Source organism: Adiantum capillus-veneris, chromosome 7 (genome assembly GCF_014529385.1).
Source record: "Adiantum capillus-veneris isolate H3 chromosome 7, ASM1452938v2, whole genome shotgun sequence".
Taxonomy (NCBI): Eukaryota; Viridiplantae; Streptophyta; class Polypodiopsida; order Polypodiales; family Pteridaceae; genus Adiantum; species Adiantum capillus-veneris.
Genome location: NC_140937.1, coordinates 116429561 through 116452901, shown reverse-complemented (window position 1 = coordinate 116452901; position 23341 = coordinate 116429561). Strand labels below are relative to the sequence as shown.

General features: G+C 43.3%; 1 protein-coding gene across 1 annotated transcript in view; it reads right to left on the bottom strand.

Moving 5' to 3' along the window:
* Positions 1–8405: 8405 nt before the first annotated feature.
* The window catches only part of LOC147454483 (uncharacterized), a 43632-nt gene continuing 28696 nt past the window's right edge, over positions 8406–23341 (bottom strand). Inside the window, exon 2 of the mRNA XM_086516421.1 lies at positions 8406–12494. Coding sequence (XP_086372547.1) covers positions 8621–12494 — 3874 coding nt within the window. The 3' untranslated portion in view covers positions 8406–8620. The remainder of the gene's footprint in view (positions 12495–23341) is intronic.

The following is a 23341-nucleotide window of genomic DNA, read 5'->3' as shown; positions in this document are numbered from 1 at the left end:
GCATACGTTTGAGCAACCATAGCTATGGAGACTTGTGTTTGTGTGTGTGTGTGTGTGTGTGTGTGTGTGTGTGTGTGTGTGTGTGTGTGTGTGTGTGTGTGTGTGTGTGTGTGTGTGTGTGTGTGAGAGAGAGAGAGAGAGAGAGAGAGAGAGAGAGAGAGAGAGGATGATGATCTTGAGAAGATCATACACACCTTCCTTTTGAATGAGGATTGTATAGAGATTCAAGATCTAGGAAGATAGGAGTACCCTTGCTCTTTCCAGTGGCCTTGGTCTTGTTTTGACCTTGTGCCCATGCTCTTTGGGAGAGCTTCTTGAAATGTAGCATTGAGGAGACTTGGAGTCGACTTGGCTGCAACTACTTAGAGATGGGAGACCTTGCAGGTGGCGTTTCTAGGTGCATTTTGAAGCACCTCCTAAAAAGGGACCTTTTTTTGGCAATAGACTTCCTTGCAATTGTCAAGCGATAACATTTTAAAACACTTGTAAAAGAGGGCAGTTTAGGCGGCATGCTTGCGAATAGTGGGGGGCAAGGTGTGAGATTTTGACCTCCGTTTCAAAACGTAGTGCCCTTGAGGGCTTGGAAGGCAAAGTTCCCACAAACCCTTGGGCACACAAAGCACTTTCTTGGTGCGATTGTGCGTGGGAGCATGTATGTGTGAGTGTGGTGTAGTGCAAGAGAGACCACATCATTCAGCTAGTAATGGGCAGCCGACCACTTGGCTTAAACCCTAACAATCTCCCACTTGAAGGCCAATGTGGCCCATGTGTCTATTAGTGTATGGGTTAGTATGTACAACAATACAAGTGTGAAGCATGAACATAGCTTCATCCTATGCCCATCATTTCTATGCAATGTGCAAACCGCTATGAAGATGGGCTCTTTGTTAGAGCATCTGCTGGGTTCTCATCCATGTGGATTTTGGCTAACTCAATGCATTTTTGTTGGCCAAAATATCATGTATCAATGATACCTGACCTCAATGTATTTTGATTTAGAATGAAACATGAGGTTCTTCGCTTACACAATTGCACTCTGATTGTCACGATGTAGCATTAAAGTTTGGTGTATATCAAGATCTTCCACTAGACGAGATAACCACACAACTTCCTTGCTAGCACTGAAACCTACAAGATACTCGACCTCCGGAGTGGAAGACTAAGTGTAATTTTGGGGACATGATCTCCAGGAGACTTCCACTCTAGCAAACAAGAAAACATAGTCAGATGTGGATCTCCTAGTTTCCACACAACTCACATAATCAGAATCAATGTATCTGTTACCATATACATGTGGTAGTGATGTGTGTGAACACACTAGGACCGTCCGAGCATTTTTTCCCTTTTTAGGAGGTTTCCTCCCCCCCCCGTGCATTGTATATACGCCCATCACTCTAGGGCTATCTATCTTTCCATTGCACACTAAGTAATACACTCTCTATTGTGTGCCTTGAGCTTCCTCCATCTTCTCCAAGCTGTATGTGTTTTTCTGCAACCCCTAATTCCAACAATTGGTATCAGAGCAGGTTGCATCCTCTCGAGCTTAGTCGCCAGCAGCTCTAGCACATGCCTGCTCTCTTTCTTCGATTTCTGTGAGCTTTGGAGAGCGTTCGCAGGTCGACAAAAACTTCGAGAAATCTCGTAGAGCTTAGTCTGCTCAGATTTCTGATTTGGGCTCATTTCAGCCTCCGTTTCCACTACAGGCAGGTCTGCACAAGTAATTTCATCATTTAGTGTAGAATTTTTGTCAATGCCATTTTTTGCATAGCAGGTTTTATACAATCTATTGCGGATTGTGCTATATAGCACATGCTAGTCTCACTCAGTTTCTCCTCATTTTGGGCAGTTTTCACATCAGGTGCAGGCATTTTCCATGGCTGACAACAACACAGATGTTTTCAAGATGTTTGCTGCTAAGGATAGATTAGATGGGGACAAGGACAATACCCTATGTGGGCTTACATGATGCAACATGTTCTTGTGTCAAAGGGCGCCTAGAATATTGTGCAGGGCATTGATGTACATCTTGGTTCTGAGGATGTAGGTGATGTTGAGGATGTTGCAGGTCTTGCTGCAAGGATTGCTACTATTAGAGTTTTTTTGCGTACAATAGAACAAGCTCGTTAGGATGTAAAGGATATGCAGGCTCATGCATTGATTTTGTTGTTTGTGAAGCGCACCATTACTCCTCACATTCGTTCAGCAAAATCTGCAAAACAGGCTTGGGATATTCTAGCAGGTCTTTATGAAAGCCGCAACGAGGCTAAAATTGCTTTGCTATGTAACAAATCGAAGATTATGCATGAGAAAGATGATATGGACACTTTCCTTCCTTGTGTCAAGGATATCAATGAGCAACTTATTTCTGCAGATGAAGTCATTTCAGACAGTTCCCTTGTGTGGACTGTTCTTGATGCCATACCAGATTCTTACTAGACTTTTGCTAGTACTTGGAGACTTACGACCCAAGGAAATCCTGAAGTTGTCAAGTTTGATGCATTATGCACATTGCTGTTGCAAGAGTCACTTTCCAAAAAAATAGGACTAGGCAGCGTGCAGTTGAACATGCTTTTATTGCTTCTCAAAGAAAGGGTGGTAACAACAATAATGCAGCCACTTCTTATGGTTCTGCTGCGAGTGGAAAAACTTATGTTTCTAATGCTTCTGCTGGCAGCAGTTCGTCTGGAAATTCTAGTGATAAGGGCAAAAAAAAAGACGCGTTGCCATTATTGTAAAGCTAATGATCACTTGATCAAGCAGTGTCCTAACTTGAAGGCCAAAGAGTCTAAGAAGAAAGAGGGTGATTCCATTGCAAATGCTGGTTCCACTACAAATGAAGCCATTTTTTAGTCTTCTGTGAAAGGAGACTGTCATGCTAATGTTGATGCAGAATGGGCTTTTAGTGCACAGTGCACTTACAATCTTGTTGTCCATGATGCATACATGTCAGTTTCTGCAGATTCACATGTGTGGTATTTCGACAGAGGTGCTACAAAACACATTACCTCACATCGTGAATTGTTCACCTCTCTCGAGTCTGTCCCTCATGGGAATTCAGTCACTTGTGCCAACAATGCCTCTTATCCGGTTCAGGGAGTTGAAAAGATTGTGGTTACCGCTGCAAATGGCAGTTCCTTCACACTTGTTGATGCACTTTATATACTTGGAATCAAGAAGAATCTTTTGTCTGTATCCGCACTCGCTAGATTTGGACTTGTAGTCAAATTTGTCGATGATAGATGTACAGTTCATTATCTCAATTTTGGTGATGAAATTGTTGCATCTGGCCTTTTGTGCCATGGGCTGTATAAGCTCACTTTGTATGATAAGTGTGGACTAAATTTTGTAAATGCAGTTGTAGATTCAAGGGCTGTTTCACATGTAAAACTGTGGCATGCACGTTTTGGCCATCTGAATTTTGCCAGTTTGCTACGTTTGCAGAAATCTGATATGGTTGCTTCTTTGCCGCCTCTTGAAGCACCTGTCAAACATGTTTGTGAAGGCTATATTTTGGGTAAGATGCAGCGTTTGAAGTTTCCAAAGGATGGTTCAGTTAGGGCACATGTAGGTTGTAGCTTGTGCATAGTGATGTTGTGGGCCCATGCAAACTCTGTCCTAGGGAAATTACCTTTACTTCGTGATTTTCATTGATGATTACTCCACGCATGCATGGCTATTTTTGCTTAAAGCGAAGTCCGAAGTTTTCATGTGCTTCAAACAATTTCTGGCTATGGATGAAAATGTATCAAAATGTACTATGGGCACCCTTCGTTCCAATCGAGGGGAGGAGTATATGTCTCATGAGTTTAATGCATTTCTAGCTAGTCGTGGATAACACACCAATGTACAGTGCCTTATACACCTCAGCAAAATGGTGTTGCTAAGAGGAAAAACAGGTCACTTACAAAAATGGCACGATGTATGGTCAAAAGTCAAGCTTTGCCGCATTCTTTTTGGCTTGAGGCCATCATGTGTGCCACTTATGTACTTAACAAGTGTCCTATGAAAGCTTTGCAATCTATTACTCCATATGAAGCATGGCATGATAGAAAGCCTTCTATTGAGCACATACGTGTTTTTGGCTGTTTGGCATATGCTTTGGTGCCACAAACACAACGCAAAAAATTGGATGATAAGGCTGTCAAATGTATTTTTGTTGATTATAGTGCTGAAAGCAAAGGTTACAGGTTGTATATCCGCAAACAAAGCATGGGATGTAGTGTTTGTGGAAGACTCTGTTCATCCCTTGATGTCATGTACTAGAGACAGTAATGTAAGCTCACAGGACATTTATGACACTCTGTTGCCTCTTTTCAGTGGTGGAAGTTCGAATGTAAATTCCAATGAGGCAAATGTACAACCTATGGGGGTTTTCGAAAATGTTACAGATCAGCCTATTCGTGATGTAGATGTACATGATGTACTTGATGAGGAAAGGGCTGAAAATGAGCAAGCTAGAGGTATGCCAAAATGACTGGTGCATACATTGCGTGACAGTAAATTGGATGCACCTTTGTCTAGTCGTACTCGTTCAGGCTCTAGCCATGCATCTTATGCATCAGATTGTTATGCTTTGGATATGTCTAGCTTACATGATGTTGGGGAATCTCTGTCTTTTGGGAAGCACAGAATTCAAAAAATTGGATGGCTGCCATGCAATCAAAATATGATGCACTTATAGAAAATGACACGTGGACTTTATGTGATTTGCCTCCTGGCAAAAAGGCCATTGGTACAAAGTGGGTTTACAAATTGAAACGCAAGCCGGATGGTGAGATCGATCGCCATAAGGCTCGACTTGTTGCAAAGGTTTATGAACAACAAAAAGGCATAGATTATGAAGAGACTTTTAAACAAGCATTTCCTTTGCAAATGGGTGTAGGCATAGATTTTGATAAAATCTTTTCTCCAGTGTTCAAGATGACTACATTGAATCTCGTGCCTGGAGAACGTCTAAATGGATGTAAAGATGATGTTTCTTCATGGGGACCTAGAAGAAGATGTCTACATGATGCAGCCATAAGATTTTGAGATAAAGCATAAAATCCAACTAGGGTAGAATTGGTGTGTGGACTCAAGAAAGCTTCGTATGGACTAGAGCAAGGCTCAAGACATTTGTACATCAAGTTTGATAAGTACATTCAATCCCAAGGTTATGTACAGATCGAAGAGGATCACTACTTATATACAAGGAGGTTGAATAATGGTTGATCTACTTCTATAACATAAGTCTTTAGTAGATCGAGAATCGTAAGATTGGCTATCTCACTTTGGCCATCTGTTTGTGGGTGATAGGCCGAAGAGAAATTCAATCTTGTACCTAGATTTTCAAAGAGACCTTTCCAAAAATTATTGGTCATTCTAGGATCTCTATCTGACACGATGGATGTTGGCAATCCATGGCGTTTGAAAATCTCGGATATGAACAGGGTTGCCATTTGGTCCGCCTTAATAGTTTTTTTGATAAGAATAATGTGTGTTGCTTGCTAAACATGTCGACTATTGTCCATATTCTCGTATTTCCATGAATAGACTCGGGTAATCCAAAAATGGTTGGAGTAATCCATGTTTCTTCCCTCTATCAAGTTTGGTCTTTTGGTATACCACACATTTTGAAACATACTCTTGTATGACTACTTTCATGGTAGGCCAATAGAAGTACGTCTCTACTCCTCGAAGAGTAGGTTGAATGCCTCTATGCCCCGCATAGGGAGGAGCACGGGATTCATACATGACTTGCTCACGAAGGGAGTGGGTAACACATAGCCTATTTTCATGGAGAAGATAACCATCCTGCAAGGTGAATGGTTCTTCTTTCTTCCCCAATGCAAGGGTTGACATTATGTCTTTAAAGTCAGGGTCAGTAACATACTCATCTATCATAAAAGATAGATCATTGTGAGTTGCTATGGGCATTGCATTGACTCTTGGTTGTCGTGAAACTGCATCGGCTACTTAATTATGCTTACCAGCAATGTGAGCAATATGAAAATAAAATTGCGAAAGAAAATTTTCACACCTCATTTGTTTGTCGTCGGAAAGCTTGGTTTGCATAATGAAGTACTTGAGACTTTGGTGGTCCGTTCGCAAATTAAATGGAGTCCCCAAAAGATAGTGCTTCCATGTGTCGATCCATACGGATACCATCTTGAGAGATAATATGACCTAAGCATTGAATCTCTTGAAGCAAAAATTCGTTCTTCTTTTGATTAATAAAAAGCTTATTCTTCCTTAAAGCTTGAAAATTACCTGGAGATGTTGCTTGTGCTCCTCCAAGGACTTGGAGTAGATGATGATATCATCAAAGAACACTCCAATGAACTTGTGGTAGGGTTTAAATATTTTCTCCATCAAACGCTTAAATGTGGCCGGTACACTAGTCAAGCCAAAAGACATGACTGGATATTCATAACGACTAAACGTTATACAAAACACGGTCTTTAGGATATCTTCATTCACTATCCTTATTTGATGATAGCCACTTTTAAGATCAATCCTACTGAAGTCGCTTAAACCTTGTAGCTTATCAAATAGATCTTCTAGCCGCGGTACGAGAAATTTGTTTTTGATAGTGATATGGTTTAGCGCTGGATAGTCCACACACATTCGGTATGTACCATCTTTCTTTTTCACTAAAAGGACTGGAGAACAAAAGGGAGAGAAGCTAGGCCTCACCATCCTTCTGTCTACCAATTCTTGTACTTGCCTCATGATCTCTTCTTGTTGAGCTTTGGAAACTCGATAAGGAGGCTTATTAGGTGGTGAGCTTCCTGATAGGAGCTTAACTCAATGGTCATCATCCCCTCGTTTTGGAGGTAAGTCCATAGGGATATCATCATTAAAAACATCTTGGAATCCATTTAGAAAATTAGACAAGTCTAACTTTTCTTGATTCCTACCATCTTCATTTGACAAAACATTAGGACCTTTTATGGATTGTTTGGCAAAAATCATGTTCGCAAAAATTGAGCTTTTTATTGATTTGTCAAAAGCAGGAGAATTTACAAGGGGTATGGTACGACCAGGCTCATTAGCATCTATATACATGTTCTTTTCCCTATACTTGAAATACAACCTTCTTTCGATAAACTTTACATTAACAACCATACGGTCAAACCATGGTGCCCCTAAAATGACATCTTCATGCTTGAGAAGAGAGATGAAGAAATCTTCTATGTCAACATTGCCTTGGATATAAAGCCTCAATTTTCCAATCAAGGGAGTAACTGCGGCTTCTTGCCCCCTGAAGGCTCCATCGGCTACAACTACATCTCCCATCTCATGAGCTTGAATGTCTAACTTGGTGGCCAACTCCGTGGATATGAAATTGTGAGTAGCGTCAGGGTCAAACACGATGAAGGCATCATGCTCCCTTACCTTTTAGAAGAGAGGTGATCCTTTGCAATGAGCATCCTCTTTTGGAGCTTTGATCATGGAAGCTCTAGGAGTCTCATTGTTGCGAGCATTTCATTTGGGGCAAGAACGGTAGCCATATCCTTGCTCGCCACACTTGAAGCATTTGTGGTCCTTACGAAAAGCTTCTAGCTATTCAGAAGAGAGTTTATTTTTATCTTGTAAACTCCCTTCTCCTTGGACCGACTCTTGTTATTGTTGTTGTTGGCATTTCCTTGGGAAGCACATACATTTGGCAAGGAACCAGCACGACATATACAAAACAGTAAGGATGTGCAAGCAAATTCATTGTTGCTGACCCGCTTATGGACAAGATATGTTCTAGAAGTTCTTTGTCTAAGAAAGTTTGGACGTGGTGTGTTCGTTCACACTTCACGAATGGGGATTCTTGGATGTAGTGTGGTCTACATTTCAATATTCTGTGAGGCAACCGATACTCAAGATAGCTATCTTCTCAAGAACAAGCTGGCGGTTCCATAGCTAAGGTGTATCCAAGGGACGGATCCCTTGCTGCGATAGCTTCTTCATCGACTTGGTCTTCATATATATGTGGACTATGAGCTGCAAGAGGGTGTTAAAGTTATAGCATCTAAAGAGAATAGCCCAATGTGAATGTGATACATTATTTTGTCTTTAGCTATTTATTTTACTTATTTGACAAGATTCCCTAGGTTAGCACAGCTCTCTCTCTCTCTCTCTCTCTCTCTCTCTCTCTCTTGCATTCTCTATGCTTCCCCATCGTCGACACAAACCTGCCCACTTTGCTCTATCAGATGGAGCTTGTTGAAAGAGATGCAGACACAGAACAATTTTTTTAAAAAAAAATCAATTACTGCATGCACAAACGGCGGAAATTGCCTATGCAAATCGAAATACGTGACCCCAAGGATATTAGCAACTGCATTTTTCTGATGCGCCGCAGCTACACTAACTTGGACCTTTTTTTGCCAGTGTGATTAAAGCATTACACTGCTGTTTTTTGTGCAGGGCAGTGCCAACAAAAGACAAGTATTATTGATTTTTCCCAAGTGGAAAGCATACACTAACTCATAACTCCTCTTAATACAATCCATACAATGAGGTTGACATAGAATGGTTAGAACATGTCTCTATCTATTCACCTCATATGAGGCTCATGCCAACAACCTTATGCAAATGAGACAATAGGCATCAGATCACGTAGATTTCTCTTTTGGCGGAACGCCAGCTACTTGAAAGGATTGGCAATAACTTTCAAAGGAGCACCTCCTAACATATGCTTCTCACACACCCAATGTGCATCTTTGCCAGCAATGCTGTTAACATTGCTAAAGGAGACTCGGTGGAGGGTAAAATCTGATTGCATATCAATATTCTCATGCTTTAGGATACCTTGGATGGCTTCCTTGACCTCACCTGTTTTGAGCATGGCCCCTTGTGTTAGCAGGTTCTCGTAATTGATGTCGGACACTCCCTTGAGTAAGGCATCTAGAGCTTTGGGCAATATCACTTGTTGAAGCCCATTTTGACTGATTCCTAATCCTTCCAATGCATCCGGAGAAGGTATGAAGACATTGGCACTTGGCATGTACACCGTGGCTGCAATTCTCAAGAGGCAGCATATCACTCTAAACGCTGGCAACATCACCCGTGCTAGCTTTGTGAGCCACTCTTTTGTCTCAATTGTCACCACCTTCCCCTTCTGGTCCTGAACTGGGTGTGGCCCCTCAGATGGAGACTCACACATGAAATGCAGCCTTGCTTTCTTCACTAATAAAGCCTTCAAAGCACCCAGCTTTCCTGTTTGTGCATCCACTAAGTAGGGGTAAAGTGGATGTGCATGCTCTCTTGTGAGCTCATGTCTCAAAAGGCGAGTGGAGCAGTTGAAAATGATGTTACGTTTCACTAGGCGCAAGCACTTTGCCAATGCATGTATATCCGTTCTAAGCATTTGAACATTCACATTTATGTCATGCATCTGAGAGTTTAAAGTCTGATACCTCAACTCTTGCCGTAGATCATAGGATTCCAGTTCTTCTTTTAGAATCCGCCTAAACAATGATTCTAGTGGAGATTCATATGCCACGATGCCAGCACCATCATCTTGGGGCTGCGCTGGTGGCACTACATTGTTTGCATGTTCCACTATATCGTCACCATGTTCCTTACAATGTAAGTTTTCTGGTGATTCATGATCATTGATGCTCAAGTAGAATTCAGCTGTGATGCTAGCAAGAGGGGTGAATTGCCTACTTATAACATGTTCTTCCAGCTCTGCCGGCAGCAAAAGCTCCACTATGGGTGTTGGAGGTATATTGAGATCTCCCCAATTTACATAGCATCCTTCAAGCCCTTGGTTTTTCATTTGCTCTCTCAAGAGGGAAAATTCAACGGCGTAGGGTCTTGTTCCTCTGCTATTCAGAACCCACTCTTGTAGCACCACTGTTGGAATGCCGGAGCAATCAATTGACTGGCACATCTCATAGATAAGGTTTTTTATCTGGGTCATCAGATTTTCTGCAGCAGTTAAAGACTCAAAGTTGTGACTTCTCTCAAATCCTTGTAGTTGATCGACATCACGACTGCTTATGGTGGGGTAAAAGACAAGAATGTCGATCCATTCTTTATTCTCCCATGGTTCAGTGGCATCCCCTCCAAAACGCACCACAGCACCAATATTGCCTTTCATGAAGGATGCCCAACAATAGCCAAGCTTATAGCACTTATAACTGTCGCAGAGGGTGCGTAACCTCACTTGCAGCCTGCTAAACACTCCAGATGGTATAAGATGAACTGAAGTTTCCTCACATTTCAACCTCCTCCCAAAGAAGGCTTCATGTTTGTGACTGTCTGAGAGACCCTCGCCGATATGATATAATGAATTGGGTACCAATTTTGGATACACAACCTCCTTCTGCTTTACCAGTGCAGGGAAAAGCAACATTTTCTTGTGATGCGATGCCTGAGCATGTGTTGTACTTTCCTCAAGAACAAAGCAAAGTTCAAGACCTTGTAAGTAGCGCACCATCTCTTCAAGCTGCCACTCGTCCTTGCATCCTTGCTTTCTCAACAAATCTTTGATGTCCTCTATCCTCCACACGGACAGATCTTTCACACTTGAAGTACACGAAGATGCTCTTTGTTCTAGATGGACTGCCAAGAGATCGCCTATAAACTTATGGCAAAACCACCCATTATCTAATATTACCAGTGTATTTCTCATAGCAATTGCTATATGATCATTGCCAGAACTCTTCCCTTCCTTGGGGAAGAAGAACAACTCTCCCTGATTGTGTAGCTCCATCATTGCTGCAATAATCCCACTGCCAGGGGTATTTGCATCAGGGAAAATCTCATAGTATTTTTGAGAAATGGTTGCCAAGGGTAAGAACATTGTCGGCTTTGATCTAGATATTTGAGGCATCGAAGAAAAACAAGAGACTGCATGATTTTCGTGCCTGAGGGATGGCAGCACTTTTTCTACAATATCGCTGCACAATTTGGGAATGAGGCGCCCACTTTCTGCAAGCTGCTCTTCAAGCAAGGCTCTTAATCTCTTCTTAACTACCTGCACTTGGGCAACCTTGTTTACAGCAATACCAAAAAGATTGCTAAAATGATGTCCTTCTATAGGAGTGTTGCGCATATCCACCAGATTTGACCTGCTACTGAAATCAAGCTCTCTTGAGAAGTTTGTCATTATTTTCTGAGCCTTATCACAAGCGATGCTGGACATGTCTTCAGGAGAGGCAGCATAGAAGAAATTGACTACCACCATCACCTTCGGCTTGATTGATGTTATGGTTGTACCACTGCTAGCTCTTTTGTGGGAGACTATGAATTTCAACCAATATCGAAGCTCGCGTTCAAACGCTTCTTGAGAGTGGTATGGTTCATGAAGAAGCTTGCACACCACTACAAAAAGGTCATTGTTGCTAGCATTCATGAAGTAATGATGAAAGGTGTGGAACTCCTCTTGACCGGCCAAATCACAAATCACCAGCTTTAACCTGCCTTCCTGGAAGAGAAGTGGATGGAGCTCCATACCTCGTGTCCGGCTAATTGGCTTGTGAAGCAAACGCCAATACGCTGGAATTGATGAAACAACGGATATGGGTGACAATAGTGCTCGGCAAAGTGTTGTTTTACCAGCCTCTCCATGGCCACAGAGGAAGACCTTGGCAGCAGATGGCTTCACCTGTGGCTCCTGCAGGAGTTGGCCAGACTTGTAGAGGGAATTTCGGCGGATGACAAACATGGCTTTGGCCTTTGCTGCAGGATTTTTCCATTGAGGGAGTGTCAATGTGCACATAGAGAAGTTGTGGACCAAGGACTCGGCCAGCTCCCACTCTTTGCTCGAGTCAAAAAGTGTTGATCTGTCTTGGTGAGAATAGAGGGCTCTGCAGTCCAGCCAGAGCAGGGAACAATGAGGGGAGCACAAGTAGTCAGCCAGACCACCTCCTGCGATCTGCATGTCGCTAGGGTCCCCGAAGCGCAGGGCTTGAAGGGGGTTTTCCTTGTTACTAGCATTGTTTCGCTGTAATGACTGCCAGAATGTGCTTCCCAGGACCTGCTTAGAATCACGTTCGGGCACTCCGAATTTGCGAATAACCAGATCTAGAAACCTGAGGCAACAGTTGGGGCTCATGAGGGCTTCTGCTAGCACCTGGTCCAACTTAATCTCAGCAGCATCATTGATTACATATTGGGGGGACCACCATGAGTATCGCAGGCGGAGGATGAGGAGGCGTTGGAAATATGTAGCCTGGGGGTCCAGAAGAATTAGCTTCAAGTCAGCGGCACTGCTGATGCCCACACCCAAGTCGGTTATGGATGTATTTGCAGCAAGCGCATGCAACAATGTATTAGACTGAATTGTTAGAATGCTGGATCCACCAGGCGCAGAAGAGGAACGGAGATCAAGGCGTGAGAGACGGCATGCAGGATCTTGGAGCACCGATGCAACAGCTGATAGGACTGGCATCAGGACTGTGGATTCTGACTCCACTCGAAACTGCGTCAAGTGGCCGGTACTGGAGTTCCCTTGTGCAAGTGTTTGAACGAGGACTTGTGCTTCCTTGTCAGCCATCCGATTTGGCAACCTAACAAGCACAAAAACAAGATTAAACAGTCTGACAGTTAAACAACTTTGATGCTAGTGCGCTGATTCCAAATTTTAAAATCAATCACACAATAACAAGGTGTACACAAATGTTCTCTTAATTTTTTCTCAACAAGACTGTAATTTTGCAACTTGAATGGCCTTTCATACATGCAAGAGACTTGAATCTAATAATGTAAGAGAGGAAGAGAGACAATAGTTTAATTATGCGTGTCACCTACTTCTGAATGTTGTTGGTGCAAGCTCGACAATTATGACTAGGCACCAACTCTTCAATCGTATTACAGACTTGTCAAACCAAAACGTCTACCTGGTTTCATCAGTCTGACTCCTTCGAATAGAGTTTTACCTTAGTATAAGCATGTCAGGTCATTGTTCCTTGGTCAACATTAATGCAGTGCTATTTTCTTTAAGTTGTGCTTTGGAGTGTTGGGCTTCTTGAGGATTGCATTCCACTTGCCTCAAGGAAGGTAGGAGGAAAGGTAGGTATTCTAGAGAATTTCATTGCATAATACAGATGGATTAGATATGGGTTTTCCCACTTGCTCATATGGTTTGGCCAAATTTATGCTTTGTTTTGGCGTGTGGGTTTGCAGTAAGGTTCGGTGAAGCAAAAAACAATTTGTTAGCTATCAGAGATCCCAAAGTCTCACATTATACATGAGGAAGAAGGTGATGATCATGGTTTCCTATAAACATAGTTGGTCATAGATGTGGCCCATTGGATATGTGTCAAGACAAAAGTCCTACAGCTAAGAGCCTGGAGACTAGGAGCCCATGGGAATGGCTCTAGGAGTAGATGGAGGTTGTGCTTGGCCATACCCATGTTCTTACAATGGTGTCATAGAGCGATTTTAATTTTCTCCTTCACAGTTCTCTGCAAGTGGCACTCATAGGTGCTACTTTAAAGCACCTAGTGCCATCTTCACTACAACACTCCAAGTGTGGGCACCATGAACTGCACTGTAAACATAAAATTCTTAAACTTGAAAGAGAATTGAACAATGAAGATGAGTCACAATGGAGTGGAGTTCCTCATCAGACGCAGTGGCCCCTAAATTAGGTGCCCCTTGCCCACATACCCAGGCAATCTATTGGAACTATTGATGCACTAGATTCATATGCTTCACAAAATGCTTTACAAAGACACAAGATTCACATGTGCAAATACAGAACATAAAGACATCCAGATAGAACCAAATTGCTCCCCAAATTGAAGTCTATGTCATTCAGAGGATTCCATATAGAAATAAATGCTCCCCAGACCACAGCCTGCGTTGTTCAGAGGGTTCCATCTACACCTAAACCCTCCCCAGACCACAACCTGCATCATTTAGAGGTTCCAAATAGAACGAAACGCTCCCCACACCATAGTCTGTGCCCATTATCAAACAACATTGAAACCACAATCAACTAAATTCAAGCAGCACCAAAACAAGTTCGAAACAAATATAATTTATTCCAAACAATTTGCAAACAGTATTCAAAATCTCGACCAAAATTCGAACAAGTGTTCTTCTTGTTGGTTTTCCATCTCCCATGCTTGTAATTCCATGTTCCTCCATCGTTGTCTGCAAAAATGCACCCAAAAAATAATTTTGACACATACTGCACAAACCTAATTTGCTGTTGAAACCCTAATTTTTCAAAATTGTCGGAATCAAAATCTGTTCACGTCAATGCGTAGGACTCCTCGAGAAGATCAACTTTGTCTTCTGCCTCATATCCAAATTCTCATCCATTGAAAAGATTTTCAAAAGCCTCTGCAACACAAAAAAGGATCACAGAGCACATGTTTTTTAGAGCTTTTAGGGCAAAAACAAACTCCTATTTCTTTATCTCCTCCTTTCGTTGTTGTTTCTTCTTCATCCAACTCCATAGATTGATGTTGTAGGCTCATGTAGGACCAGTTTGCTTGTTTGAATATACCTAGATGAATCTAGGATAAGCCCAGATTCACCCTTGAAGGAGAGTGCAAGGTATAGACCCATGGTAGTCACCCACAAGACAATATAACCATCAGCTCCATCATGCATAGTATTGACTAAATACCACGACATCCCCACTAACGTCGTCAGTGCCCAATAGTGGGTGTAGAACTAGGTACTAACATATGCTCCCCAACACAACACACACCACACGCACACACACATGAGCATACATCAACACAAAGTTCAACGTACTGAGTTTCTGTCATGACTCCGGAGATCAAGGGCAGACTCGGCCATAATGAAGCCTAGCACTAAAAGAAGCATGAAATCGAAAAAATTAGCACAAACGACTGATTCTCGCATACCATTGTAACAAGAGGGCACCACGTGCCATCTGAAAAGAACAGACTGGAAACACTACTAGCACTTCAGACAACTAAACAGAGAGAAATGAAATGAAATGAAATGTTATATTAACGTCTTCAAAAGGCCAAAGTGACCTATGAGACCAGAAAGTTACAATGCGGTGTATCTGATTCAAAGTCAGATTAACAAAATAAATTGAGCTAGGATAACAAAATATCAAAATATGAATATTGCGGAATCCTAAACTAAGCTGATAGGTGTGAAAGGTGGAAGGCGTGAAATGTGTGAACTAAGCAGTACAATGTGTAGACAATATGGGAGGGAGGTAGCGATCCATCTTCATAGAGGTCCATCTTCATCTGCACTCTGGACGATGAACAAGTATGGCTCGAATCCTTTGCTGTAACCTCCTTCAAAATTGTGTAGCTCCTCTTCTCCATCGGGGTCGTCTAGATCTCCCTAGCTCCAATGCTCGGTCAATGAGAATGCCAATAGTGCGGGCCGACCTCTCCATTGTTGGTTGCTCCTCTGTCTGTTCTTCTGGGTGTACATTATCTAGTGTAAAGAAATCTGTGATCTGTCTCTGGGGTTGTCTCTCTCTAGCTCTCCTCAGTAAAGTTTCTCTATACCTGTGTAACTCAAGTAGATATAGCCCAAGACATCTCTAATCCTCATAACTCATGACCCTAGATAGAGGCCCAAAACCTTCTCGGAATAGACAATGAAAACGGCCTCGTATCTCATAGTACACTGTGCAATGACATATGTAATGTACCTCTGTCTCTGGCTCTAGATGGCATAAGCAACATAAGAGAGAGAGAGAGAGAGAGAGAGAGAGAGAGAGAGAGAGAGAGAGAGAGAGGAAGAAGAAGAAGAAGAGGAAGAAGAAGATTGTTTTAACGTCGTAGGAAACTATCCCACGAGACCTTAACCGATGAGGAGAGTTGAACTCAAGACATGTTATTCAAGAGAGAGAGGGACTCCAAATGGTAGACACAGAGTGGCCGAGTTCCACTCCAACACCAAGCGCCCGTTGCGGTATTTCTTTTATATTGCTTCACAATAGGTACAACTGTTTAGGGACTCTACCTTTGCTTCTCCACACGCAAGAATGCCAAAGTGAGCCCCCAAGGCTTGTATTCAAAAGCACTAGGCTCAAAAACATCAGGCATGAAAAGCTTGTCCCTCAAAAGCTTCACTTATGAAAAGCTATCACCCGAGGGGCTCTTTCCACAAAACGAGGAGCGTCCATACGATGCAAAGTTGAAGTGGGATCGGCTTTCTTCTCTATATGATCGAGTCTCTCCAATGAAGCGGATAGCCCCCAAGGTGCAGTTGAGAACCTTGGATGCGAAGAACACTTCCATGCACGATCATATCAACAAGATGCAAGAGCTTCACAAGGAGATAAAGCTTATCAATTCAGAGGACATGGCCATTCAGCTTTTGGCTCAATTGCCTCCCCGGTATACCAACTTCTACTCTTCTTTGATTACCAGTGGACGGTTGAATACTATCACATGGGAGGAGCTAGTTTCAATGGTTTTAGAACAAGAGGAGCGGTTTCAAAAGGGGAAGAAGTCAAGCTCCGAAACCTTGACCGGTTCTTCCAACAACAACAATAAGAAGCAGAAGGGTAGGAAGAAAAGCACCAACATCAAAGACAAGAAGAGTGATGCCGAGCGTGACGCCTTGAAGGCGGAGCAGCATTGCAACAATTGTGGTGAGAAAGGACATTATTGGATGAAGTGTCCAAAGCGAGTTGGAGAGGCTTTGACCTCCTTGATGGTAGTAGTACAGTCACCAACCTTATTTGGAGATTCTCCCTTCGACACTCTCCGAGGACATTGGAGGCATTGGTGACCCATTCTCCTCAAGATGGTCGTGATTGGATCCTTGCCAGTGGTGCCTCACGGCACATGATACCTACGAAGGATCTACTGTCCAACATGCGGCGACACTGTGGTACTATTTTCATCGGCGACAAATTTGAAATTCCTATTCAGAGCGAGGGTTCCATGAAGCTCATTCCCGACGTCAGAGGAGGTATGCATACCTCCAAGGTACTTTATGCTCCGAAACTAGGTTTTCATCTTATGTCAGTACACGAGGTGTGCAAGCTTGGCATGGAGGTGATCTTCACGGAGGACTCAGTATCTATATGGGATCAGCAACCAGTATAGAAGTCAGAAGGGGCTCGGTAGAGAACGGACTCTATCGACTCAATGCTCTTTCTTCCTCGACTCGGATACCCACACGTGATTTATGGCATTACAAGTTTGGCCATTTGAACAATGATGCCCTTCAACTTGCTTTTCGAGAACAATTGCTTCAAGGCTTACCAGACGTTGGGAGTAATTATGGGAAATGCATTTCTTGCATTCGTAGGAAACAACATCGAGAATCCATCCCGAGGCTTTCTACACGCCGAGCCACTGCCGTGTTGGAGTTGGTTCACACCGACCTTTGTGGACCTATGCAGACCCCTTCCCTCGGCAAGGCTCTTTACTTCATGTTATTCGTGGATGACTTTAGCCGCTTTACTTGGGCATATTTTCTACAACACAAGCACGAGGCTTTTGGCCTCTTCAAGAATTGGCATACTCTTGTGGAGAAGGAAAGCAATCATGTATTGAAGACCATTAGATCGGATAAAGCTGGGGGGTTTGAAACCGGCCAGTGGGGTGGTAGGCTTTGACTTTTACCAGAAATTCTTTACTTTAGACACACAGAGAACACTGTTGAAAGGTAACCTGCAACGGGAATAAACACTTAAGCACACAAACGGCTCGGAAGCTAGAATGCTCGGAGCAGACGCCGATGACCTGTAGGCCCCAAAATTGGCGCCCCTTTTTCGGTATTTCTTTATACTTTAAAGGGTAAATTACAAGAAGAGTCCTGGGAATTCTTTACCTATATCCAACTAGATACCACCTGTTCTGAAAAATTTACACACACGGCTCGGAAGCTAGAATGCTCCGAGCAGACGCCGACAACCTGTAGGCCCCAAAATTGGCCCCCCTTTCGGTATTTCTTTATACTTTAAGAGGGTAAATTACAAGAAGAGTCCTAGGAATTCTTTACCTCTATCTAGCTAGATACCACCTGTTCTGGAAAAATTTCGGCAACACTACAACCCCAAAACTTGCCCAAACAATTTCCCCTGCTGGAACTCGCTTCCACTGACTTAAACACTTTGATTTCTGCCCATAAACAGTAAATTCAGCACACTGTATTTACTGGTTTTTGCCCTGTTTTCAGCCCTAAACAGTCCCTGAACTGTCCTCTAACGGTGGGGCACTGTTCCCAATGGTTCTAGTATCCGTATGGCTAAAAAAGAGTCAAAACTAAGTGCATAACCAGCGCTAAAAACGCACCTGTACGGTTTATCACTGAAACCGGCCTGTTCAATCCAAAAAGGGCGGTAGACTTTACTTCAAACCTTGATTTAGCTTTCACCCATTATTAGTCGTCTATTTTACCTGTACTTTCAAGACACAACAAAGGGGAGAGGGATACAGGCTGCTAGATTGCACCTGTATGAGTAGACGGACACCAGATTGGCCCCTAACTTAGGCGCCCCTTTCGGTATTTCTTTATTGTTCAAAAGAGGGAATAAACGCTGCGGTTCCCTACAAGCTGCCCCGCACAAACTCGGCTGAATTTCCACTGTTCCAGCCCGATTTCGGCAGCATAACTGTACTAGAACCCTTCACAGTCAGTATTCCCACGCATTGGCCGACTTTCCTGACGCATACGGGCACTTTGCAAAACCTGGCGAGAATCTGCAGCACGCTGAATTCTCTGTTTTCAGCCCTGAAAATGCGCCAGATCACCTGTACAGCGGTCCCCTTGCATCCCCGAACCTCCTGGTGGTATTAGGGTCCGTTTAGGGCCAAAACCCTAAACCTGCAAAAATACACAGCAGGCTGTAATTCACTGTTTCGGGCTCCGTTTCGCGTGCCGGTCGCATCCGTAGCAAGCCCTCGAGCTCCCGCACCTGTAGGGCTACTTGCCCTTTGAATCGGACGAGATTTCTGGCGTGAAACCTCTCCGAATTCACCTGTACCTGCGGGGGGATTAGCCGCTAGCTAATCCAGTACCTGTACAAGAGGCTCTTGCCTCGGCAATCGCGCATGAACCCACACAACTGTACATTGGTCAAATGAAGAGCCCACTAGAGGGGCATAACATACTGCCAAAGGGGAGAGAGAGGGCAGTGCGTAGCGTGCAGGGCATCACTCCTGGCACCGCACTGTGCATAAGAGGGAAAGCAAGCACTCCATAGCTCTTAACCTGTGACAAATCTGAAAAATGAGCCTCTCCCTCCTTCAAATTCAGCGCCACTTCTTGTTGCATGAGGCAAGTGCACCAGAATGTGCCACTTGGCACATTTACAAGCATTTTCCCGTTTCGGGGTTGCCGTCTAAAAATATCCCAACCAGTTGCCCAGTTGACTTCACGGCAGAGTAAGAAAATGTTCCCTTTGTCATTCCGGAGGTAATGATGCCAACACATTTTCAGGTCCCAAAATAGCAGTTCCCTAAATTTTAGGAGATGCTGCCATTGTATCTTTCTAGGTCATCCGACCCTCTTTGTACACTGCGGCCACATCCAGAACTGAAATGTAGCCTCTGTAGCAAAGGATTCCACTTTGGCTAGTCAATGACCCCACTTGGCTAACCATAGTCCTTGTCCAACCTTAGTGCTCTCTTGCCCTCAGGCCTGGACTCCCTCTGGACAGTTCCACACTAGCTATGCAATGCAGGGCAGTTAGATTTCCCGAGGGGTGTTTCCAAAAAGTGAAAGTAAATAGATAATAAGAAAGAAATCAACAAAAAGGATAGATAGTAGTCACACGCTGGTGACAATCACCCTCACCGGTGCATGCTTTTGGAGCAATAGTTAGCTACTCCTGTTCCTGCTCAGAGAGGCTCTTGCCTCAGCAAAAACGCATGTAACCACACAGTTGTACATGAGTCAAATGAAGAGCCCTCTTGCGGGGCATCACATTACTGCACGTAGGGGGGGGAGAGAGAGAGCAGTGTGAGGTGTGCAGGACATGACTTCTTGCACCACACTGTACATAAGAGGGAAAACTTGCAGTCAATAGCTCTTAACCTATGAGACAGCTTGCAAATGAGCTCTCTCTCAGCTAGAAATCGAGCGCCCCTTGTTCTGCACGAGGAAACTGCACCAAAAAGTGCCACTTGGCACATTTACAAGCATTTTTTCGTTTTGGGCTTCCCGCTTAAAATCTCCCGACTGGTTGCCCAGTTGACTTTGCAGCAGAGTTCTAAATTGTTCCCTTTGTCATTCCAAAGGTAATGACGCGTACAGATTTCGTGGCACAAAATGCAGTTCCCTAAATTTTAGGGGATGCTTCTGTTGGAGTCCCACTGGTCATCTGACCATCTATCCCCATTGGGACCGCATTCAAAAATGCAATGTGGCCCAGCTGTCGGGTACTTTTCCTCGGTGACCCACCTTGGCACTATGCCTTTATTGAGTTCACTTCCTAGTATCCACCAACTTGCTAAGTGCAACGGGGGGATCTACATGATCTTGAACTGAGCGTAGACATCCTCTTACTATACGAATTCCAGTGCCGACCAACTTCTCGTCTGCGGGTGAAACTACCGTTCACATTGGCCATACAATGTCCGACCATTTGTAGCTTCAAAAAGAGGGTCTTAAAATCATTGGAAAGAAACCAACAACTAAGGTTAGCAGTTGCCACGTCCTCGTGACATACCCCCCTCTTGAAATCGCAAACGTCCTTGATTGCATATCATAAATACATGCCACTGATGATCTTGTGTTGTTAGCACTCTTTTATCATCGCATGTATCCGAAAGAAAGGTCGTAACACATAGATACAAATGACTTAATGAAACCTTCATACTTTTGTCATTTCCATCTATTACACTGAATTTATATATACATTTAATGTGCTAGCTCTATCATTACCCCTCCTTTGCACACGTTGGGTTGGGGTATAAGTAGGCTGTAACCCAAAGGCTTCAAGGTAAAGCTGCAATACATTTGGTGACTCTGACAGTTCATACTCTTCCATCCACTTTGCATCCATAGGTGGATAGTTCTTGAACTTCACCAAATAGCGTCTTGCAACCTATCCTTTAACTTTTTTGTCCTTATGTGCCAAAACTTGCTCAGGTATCAGGATCTCATCAAGTTCCTCAACTTCTGGCTGATCCTCATCTGGCATATCTTTTGGCACATCACCCACGAAGGGTCTAAGAAGACTCACGTGAAACGCATTATGAATCTTCCACGCTCAGGCAATTTCACCCTGTAAGCCACATCATTGATCTTGTCAAGCACTTGAAAAGGCCCATAGTAACGCATGCTGAGCTTACGAAACAACCATTCCTTGCCCTTCATCTTTTTTAACCTTGCCTTTTCGAACCTTAGCAGAACCAAATCTGATAACAACATTCACGACGGTGATGATTAGCAACCTTTTTCTGCTTTGCCTAAGTCTTCTCCAAGGCAGCTTTAATTTTCTTATACTTTCATCCATGTTCTCAACATATCGATCTGCCTTAAAAATCTTGTCCTTTGTATGCAAAATGGGAGGAACCTTTTTGCCGCCTTCAACAATCTCAAAAGGTGCCTTGCCAGTCAACGAATGCACCGTATTGTTGTACGCATACTCAAGCATAGACAAATTACGTTCCCACTTGCCCTTATTATCTGACACATAGCATTTCAGCAGCTCCAAGACACTAGAATTAGCCTCTTCTGACTGTCCATCAGTTTGTGGATGAAACGAAGACGAGAACTTGAGCGCAGTGCCCATGTTCTCAAACAATCCTCTGCAAAACAAACTTGTCATGCAAGGATCACGATCACTGACAATCGATTGTGGCATACCATGGTACTTAAACACATTGTACATGAACAAGCATGCCATCTAATCAGATTTTATCTTCTTCCCGACACAGATAAAATGGGCGTGCTTGCTGAACCTGCAGATGATGGTCCATACACCATCCTTCCCCGTTGGCGTTCTTGGAAGATCAAAGATAAAATCCATAGCAATGCTTTTCCATGGCTTATCCGCAATCGGCAGTGGTTGTAACAGCCCTGGTGCCTTTTGCCTGTCAAACTTGACCTTTTGGCAAATCACGCATGCTCGCACAAAGGCATCCACATCTCTCCTCAAGGTAGGCCAATAGAAGAATGTCTCTACAGCCGCTATAATTGTCGCATCAATACCATAATGCACTGCATACGGTGGGACATGACTCTCTACCATGACCTTATGTCACAATGGCCTAGTGACACAAAGTTTGCCATGCATCATCATAAAACCGTCTCTGAGGAGGTAATGCTCATGATGTTGCCCCTCTTGCAACTGTTCAAAGATCCTTGCAAAATCTTCATCAGTAGCATATTGTTCCTTCATGTCATCAAGCTCATGATGATAAGGAAGACACAGCTGAAATTTGTGGCTTTCTTGATAACGCATCAGCCACAACATTCTTCTTGCCTTCCACATGCATAATCTGGAAGTGGAACATAGAAAGAATGTTTGCCCATCGCATATGCTTTTCGGGTAGCTTTGATTGTGTCAAGAAGTATCGCAAGGTCTGATGATCTGTCTGGACAACAAAATCAGCACCTAAGAGGTAGTGCTTCCAACTAGAAAGCGCATGAACTAGAAAGCGCATGAATCACAACCAAAAACTCTTTCTCATAGACTTGCATAGTCTTCTCTGGCCCTTGCAAAATTCGGCTTTCATAAGCTACTACGCATCCATCTTGCATTAGCACTGCTTCGATGCTACTGCCACACACATCACACTGCACCACAAATGGCTTCCTGAGATCTGGCAAAACAATTACTGGATTTGAGGTCAACTTTTCCTTGAAGAGTCTAATTTGGGTCCATCTAAAAGTGACCTCTTTCTTTTGCAATGCGTGAAGAGGTGATGCTATCTCAGCAAAGTTCCTGATAAACCTTCTATAGTAGGACATAATCCCAAGAAGCTTCTGACATCATGCGCAGTCTTCAAATCTGGCCATGTTTTGATAGCTTCGACCTTTGCGGGATCCATTCTGACACCATCCTTTGAGACTGTGGCCGAGAAAGTGGATCTCTTCTAGAAAGAATTCACTTTTCTTAGGATTGACAAGTAGCCTGTGATTGCGCAGCTCTTCGAACACAATGGTCAAGTGACGTATGCTCCTCTTCATTCTTCGAATAGACTATCATGTCATCGAAGAACGTTTCAACAAACTGTTGATGCGAGCGGAAAATCCGGTCCATCATCCCGTTGAACGTGGCAAGAGCATTTGTTAGACCAAATGGCATCACTAGAAACTCATAAAGACCAAATGTCATTCTAAACGCAGTCTTGTGCACATCCTCTGGCTTTATACGAATCTAATGGTACCCACTCTTAAGGTCTATCCTGCTGAAAATTGCAGCACCCTCTAAACGATCGAGAAGACCATAAATCCTTGGAATAGGAAACCTATTCTTGATGGTATTCTTATTTAA